The sequence below is a fragment of the Pieris rapae genome, chromosome 18 (genome assembly GCF_905147795.1).
Source record: "Pieris rapae chromosome 18, ilPieRapa1.1, whole genome shotgun sequence".
In the NCBI taxonomy this organism is placed as follows: Eukaryota; Metazoa; Arthropoda; class Insecta; order Lepidoptera; family Pieridae; genus Pieris; species Pieris rapae.
Genome location: NC_059526.1, coordinates 5,853,213 through 5,879,383, shown reverse-complemented (window position 1 = coordinate 5,879,383; position 26,171 = coordinate 5,853,213). Strand labels below are relative to the sequence as shown.

The window sequence follows — 26,171 nt, the reverse complement described above, 5'->3', positions numbered from 1 at the left end:
ACTTGAAGACACCTCGGTGGTACAAGTTTTATGTTAGATTGCAGTTAAATAATGTTGTTACGAACAATGCTTACGGGGTCTACAGTTTTTGGTCACCGGTTATTTAGTGGTCCTTGGTTGCTTGTCGTTCCACCTTGAAAATTGCTGTATTGTATTATGATCTCGCGAGATAATGAGACAAACAGTTTATAATTCAACAATTTACCTTAATTTGTATATGAATTATAAGGGCGTAATAGGGACGTAAAAAACATACCATTTTAAAATTTACAGAGTACTGACCTACTTTATAGAACATTCAAAGCGCTAAAGTAATATTAAAAAGCATCGTTTTGTACTTCATTCAAAAGCTCTTAAGTGGATTAGAGTTTGACGTAACAATAAACAGTAACACCGAATGTTATTAACTCCATTTCTCTTTCATGATTAAAAATAAAGATGTCTTAAACGTATTTCTTAAACGTCAAGGGACCACTTGTGACGAGCGAAGGCGGGGAAGTAGCGATAAAAGCTTATTCTTGTATTATTAAAACAGATTACTCCAGTGTAGTATAGGTTGATGAATCATAGAATTAAACTCTATTGCAAAGTAGGAAGGGCTATAATGCAACAACGCAGACTAATGAATCTCTTCTCACGTGCTCGCTTTAACGAGTCTGATAAGGGCATGTCGGCCCAGATTTTTAATTAATAATTAAAATAAAAATCACAATTTATTACTAGCTTCCGTCAGCGGTTTCACTTGTTGAAATTTATGTTATCTAGATACGATTGTCGAATTTAGAAGAGTTGTGTGATGTTTAATGAGTTCATTAGTATTTCAATTTTATTAATATCTAAAATTAAAAACACATACATGAAGAGAAAAGGATACATAAAAAATATATTAATATAAATAATATAATACTAAAATCAATCTAACATTAGCATTTATGAATACGAAATATGCGACTAGGCTTTAATTTTAATCACTGAAAAGCCAAAGACTGTGTTCTAAATTCGAAATACAAAATCATTCATCCGTATCATGCTTTGACACATGGCGCGTCGTATATAATGATTACCAGGCTTCTGATGATAATTATAACAATTCAATACACACCATTTAACTCGAAAATTTGATAATATATAAATAAAACTTAAAGTATTTTGATGCGCCATTTTGCACGTTCTGACGTTTCGATGGAAGTAAGAAAAGGAGAGTAATGCGCTGTCTAATCTTTGTATTATATATTCAGTTTAATTTTCATGAATCAGTCATTCACTGAACGTCACCTTCGTATCTAAACCAAAGAATTTAGTAATAATTGAAGAAATGTGCATTTATAGGTTAGATCCCATTAGTTTAGGTGGTATCGATGTAAATCTTGTCATACGATAAAGATTTTCACGTCGCATCTAATAAAAAAAGTGCGTGCGTTCAAAGTACACGTGTCAGAAGTGAAACTTCTTTGTAAATTAATTATGACTGAGGCAAAGCCAATATAAATAAATATTTGTAAATATTATTTATTTAGCCCAATATCTATTTGGGCTTTTACCTTTTTATTCTCATGATCATCTGATCATGTACCTGTATATGATCACTCCATGTATTTTATATCTATATTCACACTGTTTACACACTGTGCTAATGATAATATAAATAAATAAAAATCTGCGTTTACTGCACAAGACGTTATGTGACAGAATTGCCATGTTAAGTTGTAATTTGTAACTACTAAACGAATACATCAACTAAACTTTGCAAAAAACGCTGCACATCTTCGTGACGTTTCGTAAAAATTACATCGTCACGCATGAGGCGCACTTCAAGAAGTAAAAAACATATATATATATATGGGGCCGATAGTTTTCTTTGCTGTTTAAGTGTTTAATTCTAGCTAGTTTGAAATTTTTATGTTCTCCTATACAACGTATATATATAAGTCATATTTTCTAGTGTTGTTTTAAGACAATTTTACCGGTCAAGCTTTTGCGTATAGAATAATTTTTTTTGCTAGAGTACACACTTTGACCCGACAGCGGTTATCTTTAAACATTATAAAATATTTTAATCGAATACCTAATATTGTATTGTTACAGGAGTGAAGCCTTTGCTACGACGTTATCTGCGTTATATGGAAAGTTACTCGTTGTGATGGGCATAGCTTTTCCAATGGCTGAAGTCATCTCTACATACATCCCACCATCGTTTTATGAGGTAATAATTGTCGCATACCATGTAATGTTATTCAAGGAAAAAGGTTCTAAGAAAATACGAATACAGAAAAAAGTAACTTAAACCACAAGTGACAGCAACCCTACTAAAATTACAAAGATGAAAACACCTTGCAAATGTATATACATATAAAAGTCAAAGTTGCTGTGAAATAAGAAAAATCTATAGTCGTATAACTAACTCATATACTAATTCTCTATAACCGTTATCAATTAAAAATACTAATAATGGCTTAACCAAATACATATCTAGACATTCATTTTAGTCTCGCGTAGAATGTAGTAAACATTTAAAACAAAACAAAACTTGAACAAAAACCTCTATCTTTCATAAGACTTAAAAACAAGACGATATTGTGTTTGGAAGCGTTTTGTTAAAAACACACTGAATTTACTACGTGAGCAACGCAAACATGTTTTGTAAGAGTAATTAGTAACAAGCTGCACGATATGCCTTAATCCGCGGTCTTATTACGTAACGACTAGTCGCATAAAATGCGATCGGTACTGCAGGATATCAACATTGAGTTCGTACCATGTGACTTGTAAGAATCCAGCGGCGCTACAGCCCTATGCCGTATTTTCATGGTCTCTGCTTAGATCCTGTGATCACTTATTCATAGACAAGTAGATCAGTCCTATCTGACACGCAGTCAATTATTTAAATGTTTTCCTTCACCGTACACAGTACACACCGTACACATTTTGGTACACAGCGTTAGATCCTTCCACCTCACGCATGAGAGACGCACGTGGAAGCTACTAGGCCAATACAGTTTTTGAAGGATTTTTGTGCAGTTTGATATACTGATGTTTTTTAAACTACAACAGTTTTTGTCTTCAGATAGCGAAAACTTAGATTGTGTTTTTGTGCCAATTGTGGAGTCACAGAATTTAGTTTAAATATATAGATTAGAGATTATAAAGTGGAAGAGAAAAATGTTGAATTTGTTATATTAATAAAAGCGACCTTTAACTAGTAAATAATGTATGATAATGTGTTCGTGCGATTAGTTACTTGCTTCGTTCCGTAATAACGCCACGGATAGTGCAGTCAAAATAGTAGGTAACATATGAAGGGCTTCTCATGCAGGTGTTGCAGTGTCGACATGCATATTGAAACTTGATTCAATTTACACTAGGATTCCTTTAGGTATATGTTAGGAATGACGTCTACTTTTTGGTAGATAGTATTACACAAACTTTAATTGTAATCGTACGTACTAACATAAATATGGCATACCTATGGAAATAACGATAAATGCTATCATGATTAAATCATACCCTAAAAATTACCCCTAATGCCATGTTGTATCTAAAACACTAGTCATTCCTACGAGAAACCGGCTCGTCGGCCAAGTCGAAATAGTAATGAATGATTGTATGAAAATCTGTTATTTTTATATGTAATGTATATGTATATATACAGTGATGTAAATGAAATTACTAGTGTGCAAAAAGATAGATAGATAGCTAATCTATTTTTTTCTAGGGTTTCTACTTATACCTGTACATAGGGAGTATGGTTTTCCTGTTATATATGTACGCCGCGTTACTTCGAGACCGATCCCGCAACGCACCTGACACCGTTGTGACCAGTAAGTATATTTTGTAAACATGTATTTAAGTTGAAATCTTGCTTGAATTAATTATTATGTATATGAAATCAGAAAATTTCTGATGCCGTGCGGCGAAATCTATAATAATATAGACCACGTTTGTTTGAACGCGCTAATCTCAGTAACTACTGTTTGATATTACATATATTTAAATACTAGATGAACTCGTGAGTTTCTACCAAAGACATCCTCAAACTACAACCATGAAACACAACACACTATAATATAATATATATATTTTATATATATACTGTTACACAATTTGGAAAATTAATTTTATTATATGAATAATGTTAGTATGACTATTTTCATATATAATCAGTTACTGCTACTGATTTTGATTCTTGTCTTAATACAGTTTTTTACAGTCTTATCACTGTTTTAGCATTAATACTTATTTGTCAAACTGTGTTTATGCTGTGATAAAGAAACAGCAATGTAGTTATTCGAATCGAACATAAACCACCGATCCAAGTTCAACGTAAAATACGTTTTGAAATGCCAGTTTTATGTTTGTTATTTGTAGCGTTTAAAATAGTTTTAATTGTTAGTTCTTTCTTTCTTAAATATTGATATTAGAGTGATTAATTTATTTTCAATAAGGGGTTGAAACTAAAGTTGATGCTGTATTAATATAAAGTAACAGACGATAAGCAAAATATATCGCTTAACGTTCTACAGTTTTCCGTTATTCGATACGACCCATGTTTCAATTAAACTTAAGTAAACTTCGTCTCGATTTTAAGTAAATTTTCTTCGTCTACCTGGCGAGATATAACTTTTGCAGAGCCATGTTGCTATTGAATTTATACCGCAAGATACTGCGGTCTCGTCGCCATACTTAGATTTCGAGTTACATTGTTTGAATCTATGTTATCGTTTGCAGCCCAGATTTAATATTCTAGACGCGGTGCAATCGAGAACATTTTGTCACTTTTATTTAGGAAACGAATTTGATTTATGAATTAGGCTTACTTTTATAAAGAATTAAAATATTTAAGCGGGTTGCCTAGTCGCTTCATTTTTGGCGACGGATTTGAAATCTCTTCGCTCGTTACACTCATATTTGACTATCTACTAATTAACAAATAAATAAACATTTATATGTTTAAAACATATCAAATAGCTTTTTAATTATTTAAAAAACTGGTGTAAGTTAAAATCTTTAGATAGAATACTGGCACGGTTGAACTGTCATATATACCGATCAGATCTACCATGTATAGCTTGTATCGACAAATGGCTATTAAAATCCGTCGATTGGTAATTCGGTCACTTTTATCAATATTTGGCTTAAGATTTCTATCTCAAATGGTCGAAAATGGATTGAGATAGGTTAGTTAGATTAGGGCGTTAAGGTCTCCAAGATCGATTCCCAGTTGTGCATCTGTATATATTATATAAAAAAGCTAAATATTTTTTTCTTTATAGGCGATAGTAATCCTTACGAAATAAGATCAGATAACAATAGATATTTTTCTGTAACCTGTAAGAAAAAGCTTGTCGCCAAATATAAGGGTTTGTATAACTGTGCCCTAGATTTTTTTGAACCAGCCAATTAGGAAGCATTATTTTATTTATGAAAGCTTCATCAAATTATGAATAGGTTTACAATGGGGCTAACTTCAATTAACGATTTGTATTGGGCTGATAAACTCGAGCGAATTCAATTAAAAACGATCTAATTTCCGCTGGAGATTTGAGCGCGTTTGTTAAGAAATCTTGATATATTTCTTTACGTTAATTTTCTTGAAAAGTATGACCGGTGTTTAATCTGTTTTTTTTTCATATCAGCTTTCAATTTCCACAATTTCTAATTTACCAACTACATATTTGTTAACTTTACGTACGTCTCTTTTAGTGTAAACTTAGTTTAATATAACATGGCAATATGTATTACCTAAAAATCTACAGTAAGCATTAGATAATAATAATGTACATTTGTTAAAATGTATGTATTTATATGATAACGGGTCAAGTTCTTATTTGGAGTATTTAGTAGGATATATCGTACATATTAAAATTTCCCTAATAGTTTTAGTTCCAAAATTTCGACTTAATTTCATTTACCTGTAAATATTTAGGTTTAAATTATATCGAACCTCAGAAAACAATGTAATATGATTCCCTTTTGTAGAAAAACTATCTTAGTGTTTTATTGCCACACAGAATCCGACTCAAGCTCATCACAATCAGAATCAGATTCCTGTTCATCAAGAACAGAGCGTAGTACGGCGACTGCAGCCCACGTCCCACCGCAGTACCTGGGCAAGCGACTCTCTTTGGGCTTCGCACTCACATCTAGAACACACCACTACGGCAGCTTCTATTTGAGAATGGGTGCAGTTGGTATGTATTTATTTGCTTGCAGTTTACCAAAGCGATCTTATTAAGTACAAATATACTAAGGATAAGTGCAACTTAAATGTTAGTTTATATATCCGCGCTGTTTTTAGAAATTTAAGGGTTTAATTAAAGGGCTGTTTTTATAATTTAATATAATTTATAATTTAATGTAATTTTTCTACTTACAAAAATTTGATCCATCTTTCACATATTTGCAGAGAAATTTTAATTCAAATAAACAGTACAGGTTTACTGCCACATATACCAAACTTGTCAACTTCCAATTATGATTACTATGTAGGTTAAGACTTAAGAATATTGTGAATACTGTATATATGTATGTTGGAAATAAATAGATATGGTATAATAATTTAGTTACTGATTGATAGTTTAGAGATAAGCATGCTTATTGTTTAATACATTACATATTTATCTAAAGGTATAATATATATATATTATACCTTTTACTCAGATAAAATTAATAATATGAAAAAATATTACAGCTTAGATAGCATCATTAATTTTTGATACACGCCCTAGGTGGTAGGTATTATGAAAAAGCAGTGGTGTCTTGATACTTCTCTATTCTTAGTGTTTCTTCTTAATAGCCTTCTATGGGTGATATTAGCGATTTTTGGTACAAAGACTTTCTTTGCTTTTTTTTAACCGTATGAGACAAAGAAAAGTTCATTTTTGCATAGCCATGAACGCGTAAGGTTCGCGTAAGAAAGAGTCGGATATAGGTACATTACTTATGATAATTGCCTGAGTTTATCTATATACATAAGACGATAAAGTTCTAGAATAATTATATTTTTTTTAAATAAAACTATCAAAGGTTAAATTCACTTGAAAAGAACATATAATGGTACATTAAACAAAGCTGAAAGAAAAACAAGTACTAACTATTCCAGTCGAGCGAATTGTTAATCTGGGCGGACACTTCACAAACTTTTCAGTTTAATCTTCTTTCCACGAATTACGTTTAGTCGCACAGTTTGAGATCTAATTTATTTTGTTTAACTTGTTACTGAAAAGTGCCAAAGCAAAACGAAAACACGTTTAATCTTTAAACACAACTCCGTCGTTTATAAAATAATTTAAGTTAACAACTGGCTTGGTTTGACTTTTTTTTTAATACGAAGTGGAAATGCATTTGCGCATCCCCTGCTCTAAAAAGTTGCAGGGGTTTGTGGGACTTGAACCACACAAAAATCTCTGCTATTCAAAGACTGGGTGAACAATACCTACTAAAACACCTCGACAAGTTCCTACAAAACCGCGTTACAGTCTACAGAGGCGCCAGGGTCGCTGTCGCATCTAACATCTTAATGCTACTTTTATCAATGATCGTTTGTGAGTTATTTCAATGGAATTCTCTTAAGAAAGTATGGGACAGATGTTATAGCCACTTCCTCCATAAATACTTATAGATTATTGAGATATGTTTTGTTATCGGCACGTAGGTAATAAGACTTCACACTCTTTGAGTATTACACTGAATCATTTTATAAACTAAATAACACTAACTTAGGAAAAAGCAGTGTTAGTAGGCGACTTTCTAACCCTCGGTCGTGTGTTTGATTCTTGATAGATTATTATCTATGTACGCTAGTATTACATCCATACAGTGACTCCTCTTAGCTACCAACGATAAGATATTAAGCTATTATAATAAATAATTACAGCTTTTGGTATCGGATCTATGATCTACTCGGGACTAGAGTTTGGCCAATACTGGGAACTGGAGAGAAACACGAATTGTCACAACGTTCTCCTAGCACTCACTCCTGCTACTAGAATGGCCTTCATCTTCATACAGATGTATTTCATCTTTCTCAACAATGAGGTAAGTTTTATTTGTAGACAAACATCTTAATTTATTCTCGTTATCAACATCCATTTATATTATTAATACGTAGAAAGGAATGATAATCAGTTAACTGTTTTAACTAAAGCACACATCACAGCGGCGGAAAAACTTTACGGAAAGACAAGATTACATCCAAGATTTATCTTAGCAATTATTTTTAAAGTGTATTCGTTTTGACTAGTTGCACTTGAACACTTTTTAAGTCTAGACTAAGTCAAAAGATTTTACTGTAGTAGAATGCTGTTTTTGAGTCATTGCAGCTATCGTCAAATGACTTCTTATCTCTATTATAAATCTGCTAAGACTGTTATCTCTTAATTGCTCGAGTGTTTTGTTAACAATCTAATTAATAATGACTACTTACTATGTTAAGATTGGGGAACTAATGAATAAATGATATCAAATGTAATATTTACAATACGATTCTACGACTGAAGAAATGTCGATTCTATACATTAATAACCGACATTTTAATCGTATAATAAAGCAATATTTCTAATCTTTTCAAATGTGCACTGTGTACTGTTAACATAGTTTAAATAAAAAAAAATTGTTACTCATTAATCATTATCCTAACTTCTATACCATTCGATAGAACCCCTTCAAAGACCTCCTTCAGAACTCCAAATTTCTCTATATGGCTTTCTTTCTCCATTCGCTTTTATATCTTCTATCCACTTTTCTAGGGTGCCCCCTTTTCTTCTTTAGTCTTAAACAACACACATTGATTTCAGATGAAAGTTTACAAGCACAAAATAGCGGCGCGATTTGGTTTAATGCATATGGTGGGAACTAATTTAAGCGTATGGCTGAACGTCCTAGTGCAAGAGACGAAACACGAGATACTAACGTTCTACGATCCCGAAAACAAGACTATTGGCTTATCACATAGACTAGGTAAGTTGTATATTATATTACCGGCGGTCCGCGTTAAGGAGGCTGAGCAGGACCACAGAGAGAACATTGCCAGGAGGCAAGTGCGTTGCCGGCCTTTGAATTAATGATACGCTGCTTTCTTAAAGGACCCTAAGTCGAATTGCTTCGGAAATACTTTAGTGGGCAGCTGGTTCCATATAGTGGTGCGCGGTAAGAATGCCTAAAAACAACCGTGAAGAAGAATCATTTCGTCATTATTTTTGCGTAACTTTAATGGTTTTCTGCACGCAATGGAAGCTTAATGCTTTCTCCATAAATAGCCAAAGTAGTTCCTGAGATTAACGGATTCACAGATACACTCTTCTTTTTTTAGCTTTTTGATTTGTCTGACGTTAGTCTATTGAATTGATATGTGGGTTAAGTAAATAGGTTATGTGGACTCTGTTTCCGCACTTAGACGCTCAATAGGTCCGTTATGCGTAAAGTCCTGGCTAACTAAGCCAGCCTAACTCTGCACACAAGCACAGAAGCTGGGCATTTCACAGAGCGACCTCACTGTTCCGAGGATTTCTGTACGTTGTTTAGCCACAGCCTCGCATTCCAGGACTACGTATAATATAGCTTAAAACTTACTACCTCTTCAAACGGATCAAATACACTAAAAAGAGTATAAAGTGAGAATGCTAACGAAGGACGAAACGTTTGTGCGTTTCGCTCGTTTGTGATTGGTCAAAAGCATTTATAAAACAAAACGCATTCACACGCAACACGACGCGTTCGTCTGGCCAATCACAATTGAACGCAATCTTTTATTTCGCTTTTCGCTTTACATTCTCACCCTCCCAGGGAATTTTCGTTCATAAGTGTACATTATGTTACCTATATGAATAAATAAATTTTGACTTTGACTTTTATGTCGGTGCCTACCAATTGTTCTTTACATTCTTTTATAAAACAATAAAATCATTAAAATTAAACTTTATTAATAGTAAAAAAATTATTTACAGAATTTTAATAGTCATAGTTTAGTCCATTTTGTGCGACAATAAAAACTTTTTTATCCTTTGTTAACGTTTGTATTATAGTAACAAGGTACAATGTCTGTAGGGATCCTCGTTAAAACTCGCGTGACATGCCAGCATTATTATTTTAATTGTTTTCCATCACGTCACATTCGTTATATAATATTTGCAAACGGAGAAATGGTAGTTTCGATAAAACTAATTCTGTGGCTGGGCATAATTACCTTTGTTCATTTAATTGAATTAATTAAGCAGTGACGGGTGCGGTCTCATCGGGATGTAGTCACAAAGCCGTTAGATCATTTGATTTATCAGTATAAATGGTACCGGTTTGATTGTTACCCACTAGATACGTACTTAATGGGAAATCATTTATTGAGTGCCACCATCAAAACTTAATCTACAAAATACTTTCAAAAAGCTAAAAGCTTTTCACTTATACAGTACGTAATTTCGGTAGGTGAATAAATTGGGAAGCAATTTTTCAACGGTAAAAACAAAAGGGATTTCATCGAAGCGAACCTCATTCTTTATGCACTATCCTGACCCGTAATTTGTTTAACATTCGAAAATTGGCTCCAATTTATTCGGATCTATGTACCTATCGAGCTTTTTGACTTGGGTGGATATTTAATTCTCGTAACCCTTGTCAAGTGTTCGTGGAGTTATGCCGATATCATTCCGATGTGACCCCGGAAGGCATCTCGACCTAAATTCTAGAGATCGGTGACAGATAATCGAGTCATCGTGTTGCCTCATTTCGAAATAATTGACTTACATTTATCGGGAGGCTTGTAATTTTCAACTGTCTATTAAAATTTATTATTAGTAGATAAAAGTTAATACTGTTTATAATTTTTGATATAACAGTTTTGTATGTTCATTAAATTTAAATTTTGCCATTATTCAATCTGTTTCAGGTTTGAATTTAGTAATTATTTCTCCATTTCCAAGTGTGAAATTAATCAACTTAAATATTTTTCCAGCGTTCCAGAAGGCATTTGCGTCTCTAGCAACAGAAGTCCCCCCATCGCACCCTGCGGCAGCCCATCTCCGAGTTCCCCGTGGACTTAAAGGCCCTCATCACATCTTCGAATGTCGTCGGACGAACATTATGGGTTCCCTAGTCCAAGACGCTTCACCATTCCTCTTTCCATGTACTATCGAATACTCTCTGATCTGTGCGGCCATTTTGTACGTCATGTGGAAAAATATATCCAAATACCCATCAAAAGACGTGGCCGAAGCGATCGCCAAAGCCCGGATCTTGGAAGGATTAGCGTACAAAAAATCTCCACATTTGTACAGCGTGGACTGTGCGAGGGCGCACAAAGGACTCTTCTTCGGAATTTTTGTATTAGTTCTAACTATCATATCCCTCATTCTGTTCTTCGTTCTGGTATCTAAGAAGGATTACGCTACCCTAGCAGTGGTAGAAGTGAATCTTTGCGAATTGGGCTTGTATGCGATGACCACGATAGCGAGTTTGGCGGGAATGGTATGCGTCAGAAATCTCAAGTACGACGGCAATCGAAATCTCGAATTGGACAATATACTCCTCGTCGGGGCACAAACGGGTATGTTCATATACGGTACATTCACAATCATCGGTGGTCATTTCACCATCGAGAAGAACACAATACTCATATTGGTGACAGCCCTGTCGTCGCTAGTGCAAACGACGTGCCAGACCATGTTCATCCTTGACGCGAGTCGGAGATCGGCGAAAACTCCCGAACAGTTGCGAAAAAAACCGGGAAGGGAGATAGTCACGTTCCTATTGGTGACGAATCTTGCTATGTGGGCCATAAATACTCTAGAGAAGTCGAGGGCGGAATCTCACCCGGTGCAACTGCATTTCTACGGACTGTGGGCTTGGACGATAATAACGCACGTGTCTATGCCCCTCGCGATCTTCTACAGATTCCACTCGACGGTTTGTCTATGCGAGATCTGGAAGCGAGCGTATAAAATGAAACCGGCCTACATGTAGCACATTGATGTTAATGGTCGCGTTGGTAAAAAGCGAATACTTTAAAAGTACGACTCGCATAGATTAGTGCCATATTCAACTCTCTGTATTAAATTTTAGCTAAGTTTCACGTCATGTCTCCGAGTGCACTTATATTTGTTCCGAAGTTATCGCTATGTTAAGTTGTGCGTAGATGTATAATGTGTTATTTATTTGGTAGCTTTATTAGACGCTTTAATAGGAACTCATGTTGTTAGTCTCAGTTTGCATTTAGAACGGGTTGGATTTTAATTTTAGCGTTTAGGATTTTATACAGGCTGCTTGAACGGCAATTTTAGATTTAAAATGACATCAATAAATCAAGTCAAGAATATTTCCGGGGCTGTCTGATAGATGTCGCTTTTTGTGTTGCCCTCCTAAACATTTAACAACGTAAATAAATAATCTATTGTTCCACTGTTGCTTATTTAAATTTCATACGAATACTCACTCATAACTTTCATATATAGAAAATATAGTTTTCCTCTTACGTGTAAGCAGCAATAAATTTATATTCTTAAGTAGTCTAAGCAGCCTGTTTATTGTTATAATATTAAGCGATTAAACATTTACCTGTGTTCATATTTCATGTTACACGTTAGATCTAGAACATTCCACGTCACTCATAATCCGCATTTTTCACACTGATTCAAAGGAAATGTCTTCCAATAGGTTATATTTTTTATATAGGAACGTTGTCCACTGTATTTTTGTGATACAGAATGCGCTTTGATATGTAATAGATGGAAACGTGGTTAACGGTTACTATAAGGTTCATCGAGTAGACGAAAACTGTTACGTCTAAATAATACTTATTTAAAATGGAACTTTGATTTTTTATACGTATGCGTTCTATGCATATAACTAAATTTACTTAAATATACTCACTTGGAAAACAATTTAAATATAAAGACAGATAGAAGTTGTCTTTTATTGAAATACGCCATAGTTTTCGTATATTCGAAGAATTGTATTAACCCCACAGAGCTTGAGTGATTAACCTCTGTTAAGAACATGACAAATTGTCATATTCCGAACGAATTAAACACGTTTAATTTCGCGTTATGCCTTGCCCCAATTGTGAGGGCATCATAATTCCAAATATTTGTATTATTGTAGTATTTTCATAATAAATACGTGAAGAAAAAAAAAATAAATGGCCTTTGAAGGGGTTGAACACTCGAGATAGCGCCATCTATTACCGAATATTAACACCGAAAATCTAATTTTGTTAAAATTAATTTAATCCAATGGGAACAATAAATAGACGACCTAATTTTGTAACAACTTTGATACACCGATATTTATTAAGTTTTTAATATTTTGAATTTGAGAACATTTTAGCGGTATTTGAAACTGTAGTGTATTTTGGATAAAATTTTAAACATAGCAATAAAATAATATGGACCCAGTAGTTAGTAAATGTAACACCAAAGTTTTATATTGGTAATTTTGGAGCTTATTATACCAATAAATATTTTTACCGCTAGGGATTCATATTTTTTGATAGACTTAGGCGTGAAGTCCGAAGTATCGGACACCAATCTTTTCCAAACCTTTTGTGACCTGAACAAATGGTTCGGAAATAATGTTTACTGGTATTTAAGATTTTAGTATTGCTCAAATCTATCTTAAATACCATTTTTCGTATAAAACTTTTTCCCAATATTGATATTTCATAGAACGCTTTTTAAAAACTGCTTTAATATGCTAACTTTATTCATTCTCGCATTCCTAATATTTGGTCCTTACCGTGAATAAACAAATGAATACAAGAGAGACAAAATCAGGAACGACGAGGCTTCTGAATAAGTTAAGTTTATATAAGTGTATGCTTAAATACTATGAGATTTAATACTCAATGTAAAATGTAGTTCTTAATATATTTAAAGTAACTATTTAATCGCTATTCGTATAGGCGTTTTAAATTATACTGTAGCCTTAAAAGATAATAAATGATCTTTTATTGTTTTGTTTATAAAATTACGATGTTATTTCGTGTCAGTTTTGTATTTAAATTTTTAAGGCATATTTGATTTATTTACCTGGTTTCTATAATTACGATACCAGTTTTAATTACAATGAGTTGGCCTAGCGAAGCAGCCTTAGCTTTACCATAACTTTGACAAGTTCAATTCTTAGTATTGCCCTTAACCGTCAGAGGGCGCTTTGAGATTTTATACAGAAATTGTTGAACCAGTTAAATTTTACAATAGCGTTTAATGGAAAGCCTCTTAAACTCATAGTATTCGTACATCTACATCCTTAGCACAAACTATAGTTACGAATAATCATTTTAACGATTACAGCACAGCGCTCTGTGAGTGTTTTTGGAACTAAATATATGCACACATCGTTCGAATAGCATCCGTATGTCATATAAAGCTATAAGTTTTCAATTTCTTAAGCTGACATCGATTTAGGTTTAGAAATTCGTATATAATAATAATACATGAGCAACGAAAAGTTTCATAACTAGTCCACGTGTTGCGCCATGAGGGCTACCACCTCCTTCAATTAATTATAATGGGTAAAGGCTAAACGGCGTGAAGAAGGAAAAAATGGCTTCGCAAAATTAGGGAGTGGATGAACTGCTGCATTTGGCAGAGAACAAGGCTTCACGAAACTGTCGGCCCACTGTCAGTAACGTAGTGATACCAAAAGAAGATGAATTCGTATTAAAACTATCGTAATGTTTCTGCTAGGAAAACTGTTATATCTAACAGAAAACCCCACCACTCGTACTAATTATAACTGGTATCCTAAAGAACCCATTATTATACAAATCGCAGAATGACACTGTACATAATTTGTGAAGCATTTCACATTTAAACAAACGATATTTATAATACCATTTTTGAAGATATTTACAATAATTTTGTTTGAAATGAAGTAATAGTGATACTAGAATAATGTTTTGAATTGTATTTGTACACTATTTATTTGTTTAGGTGATAATGTGAATAGATATTAAGTGTCTTTGATGTTTAACGTTTATAAATTTTCATATAATTATTCTACGCATTTGTGAAATTTCTTGAAAATATTCTTAAAATAGATACAACTATGCAAAAGAACGATAATAAATCTTAATAAATTTATGTTGCTTTATTCTCCTGTATCACATATGTAGATCCCTTATTTTGAAATTGGAGTGAATGTTCCTGGATTTTGTTTTATTATAACTAGATGCGACATCTATGAATCAATTCCTCAAACTAGTTCCGTACTACCGTTATGTGTGGCGCTACCGTTTATGTGAAGCTTGATTAATTATTTTGTAACGAGGCGTATTAATTAAAAGTATTATAACTTTCATTGACAACATTTTTTTCTAATTAACCGAGTCAGATACCGGTTCTTTAAATCAGTACCTCTCTTTGGTAACAAACCCACTACTTGGAACTACGATAATTAGCTGTATCATAAATATTAAATTATTTTCTCAGAGTTGTAAAGCAGATATATTTTTTTTTAAGAAAATTCTGATTGATTTTTTTCTTCCTACACAATATTAATATTTATGTAGCTAAGTATATAGTCCAAATAAATTAAAACATGTGTGCATATACTAGTGTACACAAGTAAGAAGTGAAACTTTATGGCTTCATTTATCGAAAAATTATCTACTATATACAACTTTAATGCTATTGGTTAAATAAGAGAATTTATAAATTGAATGAATTGTTAAAAAAACTAAATATAACTCTGAAATATATTATTTATTTTTTGTAAATTAAATAACATATTTGTATAGAATTAGAATTTCTTTTATTATAATAGAATTATTAGTATCATTATTTGTTATTATATATTTTTGTTATTAATGGCTTCGAATTAACCGTGGCAGAGACAAGAAAAAGTGAAATGTAACGCGTAACCGAAAAATAAGACTTTAGACGAAGAATTTTTTTGATAAAATTAATTGCAGTATTAAAATAAAGCCCACATTAGATTTTTTCTTAGAAGGCATTATATCCTAAAATACAAAATGGCTTTGATAAAATTTAAAAATAAAAGATTATTATTATTATTTAGGTTGTTTATAATGTCAATATTAGCCATTACGTTTGTCATATTGTTTGTTAAACTTAGTTCAAGCTACGTTGGTATCATCTCTTAATCTTTTCCGTTTCACGAATCGAAACAAGTTTCGTATTCCAAGATAGTTGAGTTTCTCTCAAGACTATCAACGAATGATCTGGTGCACGCTGGCCTTGACAGCTGATAAATGGTTTACTATGCTAATCCATGCTTTTGTTACAGCCGGCTATTCTAATAAGAATCATGTTCCCACGAGGCCTTTAACTTTTCCGCACTCAATTTATATATGCTATCATATTATAATACCTTTGAGAGATCGCTAATGCCCTATTGTAAAGTTAAAAAAAGTCATTCTTTGCTAATAAAGCTTAATGTACATAAGAAATGAACATATACAGTAAATTAGCTGAAACGAAGTTGTTTGTTTTTAAATTTTTCATAGTCATAATAATTTATTACTAATAAGTTATTTTTGTCATCGAGAATATCAGAAATAGCATTTTGTATATTTACTATTTTAGATACAAGTGTAAAAAATAAATGGCGATTGGCGCCATAACTCGGCCTTAACTTGGCCACAGATAAGTAAAATTTGAAATATTATGTGAATTGTCAAACAATAGTGAACAAAAATCTTTTACATAACATTATTTTGCATATTTAGACTGTTACATCAATACATTTTGCTGTGTTAGATAAATAAAAAACTGGAACTAAATAAATAAATTAATATAGTATATTAAATTCTTATTGTTTAGCTTTGCGATAACAACTAAGACACGGAGGCGGTCCTAAAGCAGTTTAACCCTTCGTTATAGTATGCCAAAACTAAGTTCAAATGAGCACTTTATGAGAAGTTATGCGCAAATGTTAAAAATTGGGACAAAGTACTTCGACAATTGATTTGCACTATTGTTCTCATATCGAGCACCAATTTTTCCACGCTTGAGCCACTTGTCAGCACAATTAAACGCTCTCAGCCAGATGTCACCTTTTCCACGGTATCATTTCTGTACGATCATTTATGCAAAATCAAGTGTTATTAAGCGGTACCTAAAATACCCATTTTAACGACGTTTGATTAAAAGATTGTTGTCGTATGAGTATCTTCTGTCAATCAGGGTTTGTTCACTTTGGAATCATTGCGTTAATATAAGTCGTGAAAATAAAACTGGAAACACTTGATGCATCTAAATAACGGTTCAATTTAGTTTGGAATTCATTAAGGACTGATTTAAGCAAAGGTATAGTAAGTAAAGTATAAGTAACTTTAACCTGTACTAAATACTAACTAAAGTAACGGATGATCTAAATGGACGACTCTGAGTACGGCTTTTATTTTATACAATTAATATATTTTCCGTATTTAAAAAATAACGTGGGCACACTGTTATAAAACTAGTTTTGATAAAAAGCAGACGATAATAGAAGCGAGTAAATTGCATTAAAATGTAAATATATGTTTGAAGCTCCCGCTGTATATATTGACACAAATATCTTGAGATAACGGATAAATAGACATGAATTAAACATTAACGGTTTTCAATCAAGTGAAAATCGAAGGGCAATCATTCGCAATGGACGCCGTATAAGGGGTACTTGGAGCAGCCTTTATTAGGAGATACCTAACTCTCACCTGCTAAGTAGACGAGTTGACCATAAATAATAGTAATATAGACTGCGACCAGAGACTGTGGTTTATGTAAGCTTATAATTGTTTTTATGCCTTTTTTGATATAAAAACACAGGAATACAAGAAGTGTATAAATAATTAATAAAAATCATACAATTACATATAAAACTAGAATTATACAATACTAAGTTAACATCTAAAAATATAATACTAAAAAGATAAGTCTAATTTTCAGATTAATGAGTCCTAACTAAATTAAAAATTATGTTTCGATTATTTCCATGCAGTCTAAAATATCATTATTAGATATTCCTATTCGTTTACGTGTGTTATATAAGATTATTAAATGTGTTTCCCACATAATATATTATTAACTATATTTCACTGTAGGTTGATGTACGTAAACGTGTAATTATTAGATATTTAAATGATTAATTTAATGCTTCAAGCAGGCCTTCTCTTATAATAAATTATAAAATTTATAGTCTATTTTTAAAGTTTATAATTAATATTAATAATTTTTAAAGTTATAACCACATGCAAATGACATAATTATGACATATGACAAATGACAATAACATACATAGAAGACTGATACATCAAAACGGAGCGACACGAAAACGAACAAAGGGCATGATTAGTGTGTTCTGAAGCAAAGAGGATTGTATTCCGATCGATACGGAGTCGGCAAATATCCGTGCAGAGGAAGTGCAATGGCGACACATTCATGATGAACTAATGGGAATAGGAGTCGGCATATGCACAAATGCGCTAAAACACTAAAACTAAATACTTTAAACGAAAGAAAATATAATTTATTCGTGTAGATAATGAAATGAACGTCAGTAAAAAAATAAAGCTTATTAAATTTCATTTACCGCCAGTTCTGAAATAAAGAGAATAACGGAATAATTAACTCTTCGTGAAATAAATAAATTACAGTTTTATTGAGTGTATGTTTTGTATGCTTCGGGTTTAAAAGATACCACATCGATATACAAAAGCTCATAGGGCCGTAAGTTTCGCAGTTAAACTAACGTTAACGTTAAAAAAACGTTTAGAAAAGAGAAAAAAATAATTTAATTGAATGTTCTGAAGAATTGTTTGGGGCGATGCCTCCTGTCTCGTTTCAGCACCGAACCAGCCGTATGAATTCTAAATTTAACCAACATCACTTTGATGGCCATCACCGAACTGTGGAATCGACTCCCGTTGGGGCTTTTTCCAGAGAGATACGACCTCTAACTATTCTAAATTCGAGCGTACACCTCTATGTATATGGGCTGGTAATAACAAATCGGAAAAAGTACGACATTCCGAGACTTACCATGGCCGGCGTAGACATCGAGACTTCAAAAAGCATAAAAATTTTGGGACTCACCATGGACAACAAGCTGACCTTCAACGAGCATACAGCAGCGGTGGCAAAGAAAGCAATAAACCTGTATAAGCAGATCGCAAAAGCCGCGAGGGTCAGCTGGGGTCTAAACCCGAATATCATACGCACGATATACACAGCGGTAGTAGAACCTACAATTCTCTACGCAGCCAGCGCCTGGTCCTCCTCTACAAGTAAACTGTATATAAGAAAAAGGCTGGATACCATCCAGCGAGGCTTTGCAGCGAAAATTTGTAAAGCACATAAAACCGCCTCGCTGAACTCAGTGAGAGTGCTCTCCGGGCTGCTGCCTCTCGACCTGAGAGTGGAAGAGGAGGCAGTACTTTTTAAGATCAAAAGAGGGCATTATAATCTGGAAGCGCTGAAAGACGCGGAGATAGAGGGTAAAACACCCTACCAAAACACCCCTCACCCTTCAAAAGTCCCAAAAATTTGCTACCGAATCTTAGCAGAAGAAGAAGACGTAACAAACGGAAACGAAATCAAAATTTACACGGACGGTAGCAAAACCAACGAAGGTGTGGGTGCAGCGGTGACATTCTGGAGGAACAACCGCGAAATTTTAAAATGTAAACTAACCCTGGCCGGCTTCTGCAGTGTTTACCAAGCTGAATTGCTATCCTTAAATAAAGCAGTGCACTTGGCGGTGCGGCGAAAGGAGGTTGGCTTCAACATATATAGCGACTCGAGATCAGCGCTTGACGCCGTATCAAGCAGTCGCTCTCTCAATCCCCTCGTCACTGAAATCCGCGAAGTGCTCGGAGACCACCCCGGAAAGGAAATCAAACTTTTCTGGGTTAAAGCCCACGCGGGCAGGGAGGGAAATGAGAGAGCCGACGACCTGGCGTAGGAAGCGACAAAAAGCCACAAAAACAAGCCGACCTACGATCGCTGCCCGCTGTCGCACGTAAAACGCCTCATAAGGGCGGAAACACTGCAAAAGTGGGCAACAAGATATAAAAATGAACCACGGGTAAAATAACAAAGATGTTCCTCCCGGATGCCATCGCTGCATACAAGATCATCCGAAACTTACAATTCAGCAGCCCGTTGACACAAGTGCTCACGGGACACGGAGGCTTTTCCGCTTACTTGCACAGATTCAAGCTGAAGGAGAGCGCAGAGTGTGTTTGTGGACATGCGGTGGAAGACGTCCCGCATATCCCTTTCGACTGCCCTGTCCACCTGTATAAAAGAATTAAATTGGAAAAAGAGATTGATGAGGGAAAACTCGAAAGGTCGAATATAGCTTTGGAATTAGCAAAAAGAGATAAAAGAAATAATTTAGTTAAATATTTCATAGAAATAGGGAGCATAGTTATTAATAGAAACCAGTAAAATTTAGTTGTAAATAATAATTAAAAATAGAAATAATAATTTTTATATTGATATTCCACGGCCCGGAGATGACCTCGTCCGGGGGGTAGGCCAAGTAGGGAATTTAAAAAAAAAAAAAACTGCCCTTTTTGGGCGTCCCGCAAGCTCGTTTGCACCCCTTTTATATAAAAAGTATAAATTAAAAGCTCTAAATTTCGCATATCCAATCGTAGTACATCTCAATATTTTGAATGTTCATACAAGTCCCGATGTACCCTCATATTTCAGTCGTACCCTATCTCTCCCTCATCTCATTTACTGCATCAGGGCACCCTCGTGTCGTTATTTGCCTCTTGGTACACTTTATTTACCGAAGCAAAATGTAAAATTTGGAGTTGATAGTGTTATCAATAACCAAGTTTATATATTAAGAACGACAAATAGTGTAGTCGTACTTTTAATATGACTTTGGGTTCGATTTAGGTAGAAAAAAAATTTTTTAGAATTATGTTACGAATAAAATTATATTATCGCTGTCTAAATTTTGCATTATGCAGGTGTCCATGAGCGGCGGCAGGCAAATAATTGTAGTTTTAGAAGTACGTAGTTCATACGTATGGCCGAAGCTTCGTCGTAAATTTGTGACAGAATCAGGTTCTTTCTTAACATGCAATGAGACACCTCTCCTTTCCCCTGAGGTCTATAAAAAAATCTAATACTAGGTATAGGGATAGCTGCATTCATATGGATATTTAAAATGCATACCCAACCCGGGTTTGCATTTGAAATAGAACAATTATATTTATTTCTCTCAAATCAATGAAGGTCAGTTCAAAAGACATTTAATGCTATAAAGTCGTATTAAAATAAGCAAAAAATTGTTTGTCATTGATAAATTTAGGTCTAAGTGTTGAATAACCAAATATATAACCAAATAAAATCAGCTGAAGCCGAAATAAAATTAAAATTCATGGAATAATCTGCTATAATCGAATCAAATTTCGTTTCTATAGCAGATATATAATAAAGATAATTAAACTCATAATAAGAGAATAATAGCTTCGTTGCTTTCACCGTTATGTTTCTAGGTTGCGTTCCAAATAATGGTTTAACAATATTACCCGCTCTATCTACAATCGTATTATTTTAGGCTGTGCAACGGAAACTAACAATTATTAAAGTAGGCTAAGTTACTATGATATTATTATATCATTAGCTTAGTGGTTAACGCACAGTGAGTATTGGATCACAAAACATGAATTATTTCGCGAAACGAACAAAGGAAATATATCAGTAAAACAATTTAAAATGTGTTATCTATTTTTTTATTTCTTTTATATATTTCGCAGTTTCAGAGAGACTAAATATACTAATATGTACAACGAATCTTAAAGATATAAAAATGAGTAGTGACATCTAGCGTCCGAAAACAAACATTCTGGTACCAGTGATTTCCTACGTTAACGAAACACATGTTAAAAAGTCTGTTTTTAATTTGAAAATTAAATACAGTAGCTATTTTAACTTTATTAAGCCTGTCTCAAAAGCAGATGCACAATACGATTACAGTAACATTCATCTAAATTTATCTTCTTTGTACTATGTAATGTTTACGAGTTTGTAAACAAATTAACAACAAGTAAGCCAAATCTAATTATGAATCGGCTTCGGCCATCACTAATGGATCCCGCATAACTGTAATTGCCAGAACAACAATTTCCGTAACAAAATCTAAGCGTTAAATGCTTGGTTATTACACAGCTTGTTTATAACCAAAAAATCGATGAGAAAATGAAGAAAAATGTATAGTTATTAGAGGGGTAGCGTGTCTGGCGTCTATGGCACAAAGGACCCCGTAAGTCCGTACTTGTGTGTTGTCTGTTCGAAACGCGGCTGACGCGAGTTTGCGTCGAGCTTTGGTCTTGATCGCGCGTTCGTAATAATTTACGCGCATCAAAATATTACACGGTCAATTTTATTGAAATTGACACCTCAGTGTGATGTATAAGTGTCTCCAGTCAGTGAACGAAACTTTTCCAAGTGTGATTTTTGCATCGGGAAAATGAAAAGGTGAGTACATACATGTATTAAAGTTTGTAACCTTTTTACGAGGTGTAGCGACCGCAGAAACCGCATGTTTATGTAATAAGTAGTTATACCTAGCTGTTTGAGACGATCTAATAAGAAATAATGAGTCTAAGGCAGGATGGTTAACGGATGAAAGTAAAGAAAATTACTAGAAGGTAATTGCTTGTAAGGAAAAATACCGACTTAAATATATCCTCGATCGTTTCTTGTTACTACCAGTATGTTAAACATACATTTATAGGTATAGAAAATGTTAAATTTATAAACTTTTACTTAAAATTCTCGGCCTTTGAATTTGAAATGCATCATAAATATTATGCTATATCTTGTACTTTAATTTCGTTAGAGTTATTTGTGTGGCTTTGTAGTCACTAATAATTATTAATCTTAAATAGGTTCTTAGACCTTGAAAAATATTATTATATTATATTGTCTATAGTTATGTGTGTCTAATATTAGTTAAAGATGGAATGTATACCTTTAAGGAAATGTAAGAAACCAACTAACTGTTCCGATCTATTTGCGTTTACAGGATCTGCTTATTAGAATGTGACATAGTTTCTCCATCGTACTCAGATCCAATAACTACTATTTGTTCAAGCTACTTGGAAAAGTAGAACCTGAGCTGTTTGTTAAACTTTTTTTTTCTACATATAGTTCAATCTCTCAGTCAATTTAAATTCATAATTCAAAACTATATTGTATGAAACATGCTCTAGAATGCATCTATATTTTTTATATTTAAGATGTTTTTTTATTTAATAACTTTACTCATAAAAATTGTAGACGGAATCTTAAATATCGCATCTCCATCAGAACATTTTTCTTATGTCCCTTTGTCCCGAAGATCTCATACAAATCAATGGGATATTTGTAAAGTTTACGACTGTCAGACGGCACGCAAATTGCAGGACAGGTTTTGTACTGCTCATTCAAGGTCTAGACTCAAGATCAAGCTAATTGTTGTATTATTCCCACACGTGATTAATATGTATATGTGTAATCATTTGTTTTGTAACATCTACTTGATTCTGTTATTTAATTTAAGGGTAAAACTGATAAACCGTAAAGGGCTTTCATTTTTATTTTGCAACAATTCTCATAATTCTCGGTATATATTGATCGGTCACCGTTCCAGTGAGTGTCATTCGATACCCAACAATACTTGGGTAATACAAGGTACTAACGACTTTGAATGATTTAATTTTAATACTAAACCTTTATAATATACTAGCTGGTAAACGTCGTTTTGCCATGTATATCATTTATAATAAAAAATAGGGGTTGATCGTAGAGCACATACACACACAAAATTTCATGAGAATCGGTCAAGCCGTTTCGGAGGAATTTAACTACAAACATCGCGACATGAGAATTTTATATATTAGATAAATAATGGCAGTGATTTTTATCTAAATTACTAACAAAAAGCAAAAAACACAAAAGGCCGTATTAATAATAGTAAAAGCCACCTTGGAATGATTGGCAACGCGTTTTGTTCACCTCGGCAGATAGGGTTCAAGGCTTATATGACATAACGGACTCCATTCTCCATATTGCAATGCAATAAAACGATTATTACGTCTGTAATTTTATTTGTTTTAAGTAAAACTTCAAACCTTTACATTACTTGCGTTTATCTGTCAACTGCGTTCTAGATGCATAAATGTTTGCTTTTTCGAAAAATGTTTAATCCTACCGAACTAGCATGATAATGAGGTTTTGCAGTTTTTGACCGTTGTCTTGTATACATTAATTTCAATTAACATTCACTAATGAATGTTTAAATTCATCGACTAATTTTACCTAGATTTGTTTGTATGATATATATAGGTATATATATATATCCATCGATACCACTTCGATGTCTGCCGTTCCACAACTGAGCGTTTTCCAAGGTATTTTTTGTCGCACACCTCCACAATGTGAAACCAGCTGCCCTGAAGCCCTGAGCAACTGAAGTACTTTTACCATTTCGACTTGCGGTCCTTCAAGAAGAGAGAGTACCAATTCTTAGAGATAGATGGCAATGCACTCGCGAACCCTCTGAAAAAGAGTGTTCATGGGCAGCGGTATCATTTAACATCAGGATCTCCTGCCCGTTTGTCCTCAGTTATAAAAAAATCCTTGTGTTTTAAATACATGCCATAACGTTTTGTCGAAATTGAATCAGACAAATAAGCTTCACAAAAAATAAAATTAATTCAAACCAACACATTCAATCCTTTACAGTTTTGGTGCTTAATATAAAATGCTTTACAAATTCACAAGTGTAAGTACCAAAATGGTCCTTATTCCATACGATTTTTGTAAGTTGAATGTTCCCCTATTTTCATACGATTCGTGAGCCGTAACTATCTGACGTCTAATTAATATCCTGCAAAGAGCACTTTGTGTTCTCTTGAGAAATTTATGTTTTGTTTTTATTTTAATATGGAGGAGTGGTGATTAGTTTAATCCCATGTGTGCTTTATGAAACTCAATTACTTTGTGTGTTTCCGGAATGGCACGGGACTCATAACTCTTTGAAAAATATGACGCAACGTTAAAGTTTTTTTTATAATTAATTTTTTGTTTTGTGTAATTTTTGTTTTGTTAAGTAATTGTTTAATATTTGTATGTTTTCTTCTTGTATGTCATGTTAACCTATAAGTTGTCACATTAAAAAAAGTATTTTGTGATTATTATACAGAGCGTTGGCAAGCTTTTTCCATAAAACATAGTTTTAATGCTTATAATTATGTCTATAAGCTACATAACAATAATAAATTTTGTATTTGCATTAAAAACTAGTGACTTAAAATTAAGTTATTCACTTATTATAAGTGCCATCAAAACTATACAACAGCAAATAAGTTAGTTGAAACGTTGCTTGAATTTGAAAAAAAGATTTCTAACTGAATTATTATTTGTATTTTAAAAATAGTTTAAATTTATAATTTGTAGCCTCACAACACTACTATCACCAAATTCCTACTGTAAAAATGTATTTATTAGAAGATATATAAATTCGCAGACAGAGCCAGTCGTTCAGTAAAATATTAAAAGTTTAATATGTAGCCGGCACGAAGTGCATTTTTGTGTTTTTCGCGGAATGGAAAACAATATTGTTGGAAAAGCAATAAAAACTTGCAGTCGGGTTGAACTTCCGCTCTCTTTTATGATTTTTTATACGTTACTTGTATTGTTGTTCACTTCCGGTTGCGTAACGTGAAAATAAAGATGCAATATTTTAACGTTCCGGGGTATAGAAATATAACAAATAATATATATTTAAACCTGAACTCGTCCGCTATAAACTTTAGTGCCATAAGTAGGTGCTTTGTAGACTGAGGTAGTAATTTCTTTGATCATATCCTAATTCCTATGAATATCCTTAACTCTAAATTTACTTTCTTGTTCTTTCGTACAATTTACATAGTACTCGAAAAGTGCAATAGGTGATTGGCAAGAATGTTAAAATAAATATAAAGCCAAAAACGTATGTTGTGTGCGTTTAAGTGGATTCGAGAATTAGATTAAATATGTAATATTTATAATAGCAGTGTTGGCTTAGTAGCTTGACCATGTGATATCATCTCTCATGCGGTCGTAGGTTCGATCCCCGGCTATGCACAATTGAGCTATGTGCGCATTAAACTTTCCCTCTCGCGGTGAATGAAAACATCGTGAGGGAACCGGCTTAGATGAAAAAAGTCGATGGTTTGTGTCAGGCACAGGCTG

At 33.4% G+C, this 26,171-nt stretch overlaps 2 protein-coding genes across 8 annotated transcripts in view; both read left to right on the top strand.

Moving 5' to 3' along the window:
• LOC111001250 (proton channel OtopLc) overlaps positions 1-15,042 on the top strand; it is a 48,153-nt gene extending 33,111 nt beyond the window's left edge. For both annotated transcript variants that reach the window (XM_022271065.2, XM_045632221.1), the window contains 6 exons: positions 2,086-2,203; positions 3,713-3,818; positions 6,009-6,188; positions 7,874-8,034; positions 8,793-8,955; positions 10,943-15,042. In XM_022271065.2, the coding sequence (XP_022126757.2) occupies positions 2,086-2,203; positions 3,713-3,818; positions 6,009-6,188; positions 7,874-8,034; positions 8,793-8,955; positions 10,943-11,949 (1,735 nt within the window). In that variant the 3' untranslated portion in view covers positions 11,950-15,042. The remainder of the gene's footprint in view (positions 1-2,085; positions 2,204-3,712; positions 3,819-6,008; positions 6,189-7,873; positions 8,035-8,792; positions 8,956-10,942) is intronic.
• A 7,183-nt stretch (positions 15,043-22,225) lies between these two features.
• LOC111001241 (proton channel OtopLc) overlaps positions 22,226-26,171 on the top strand; it is a 39,967-nt gene continuing 36,021 nt past the window's right edge. For 2 of the 6 annotated variants that reach the window (XM_045632130.1, XM_045632125.1), the window contains exon 1: positions 22,228-22,430. The gene's annotated coding sequence lies outside the window, so the exon portion shown is untranslated. Of the gene's footprint in view, positions 22,431-26,171 lie in introns of all 6 variants that reach the window. The other 4 variants (XM_045632131.1, XM_022271041.2, XM_045632129.1 and 1 more) reach the window with 3 other exon arrangements.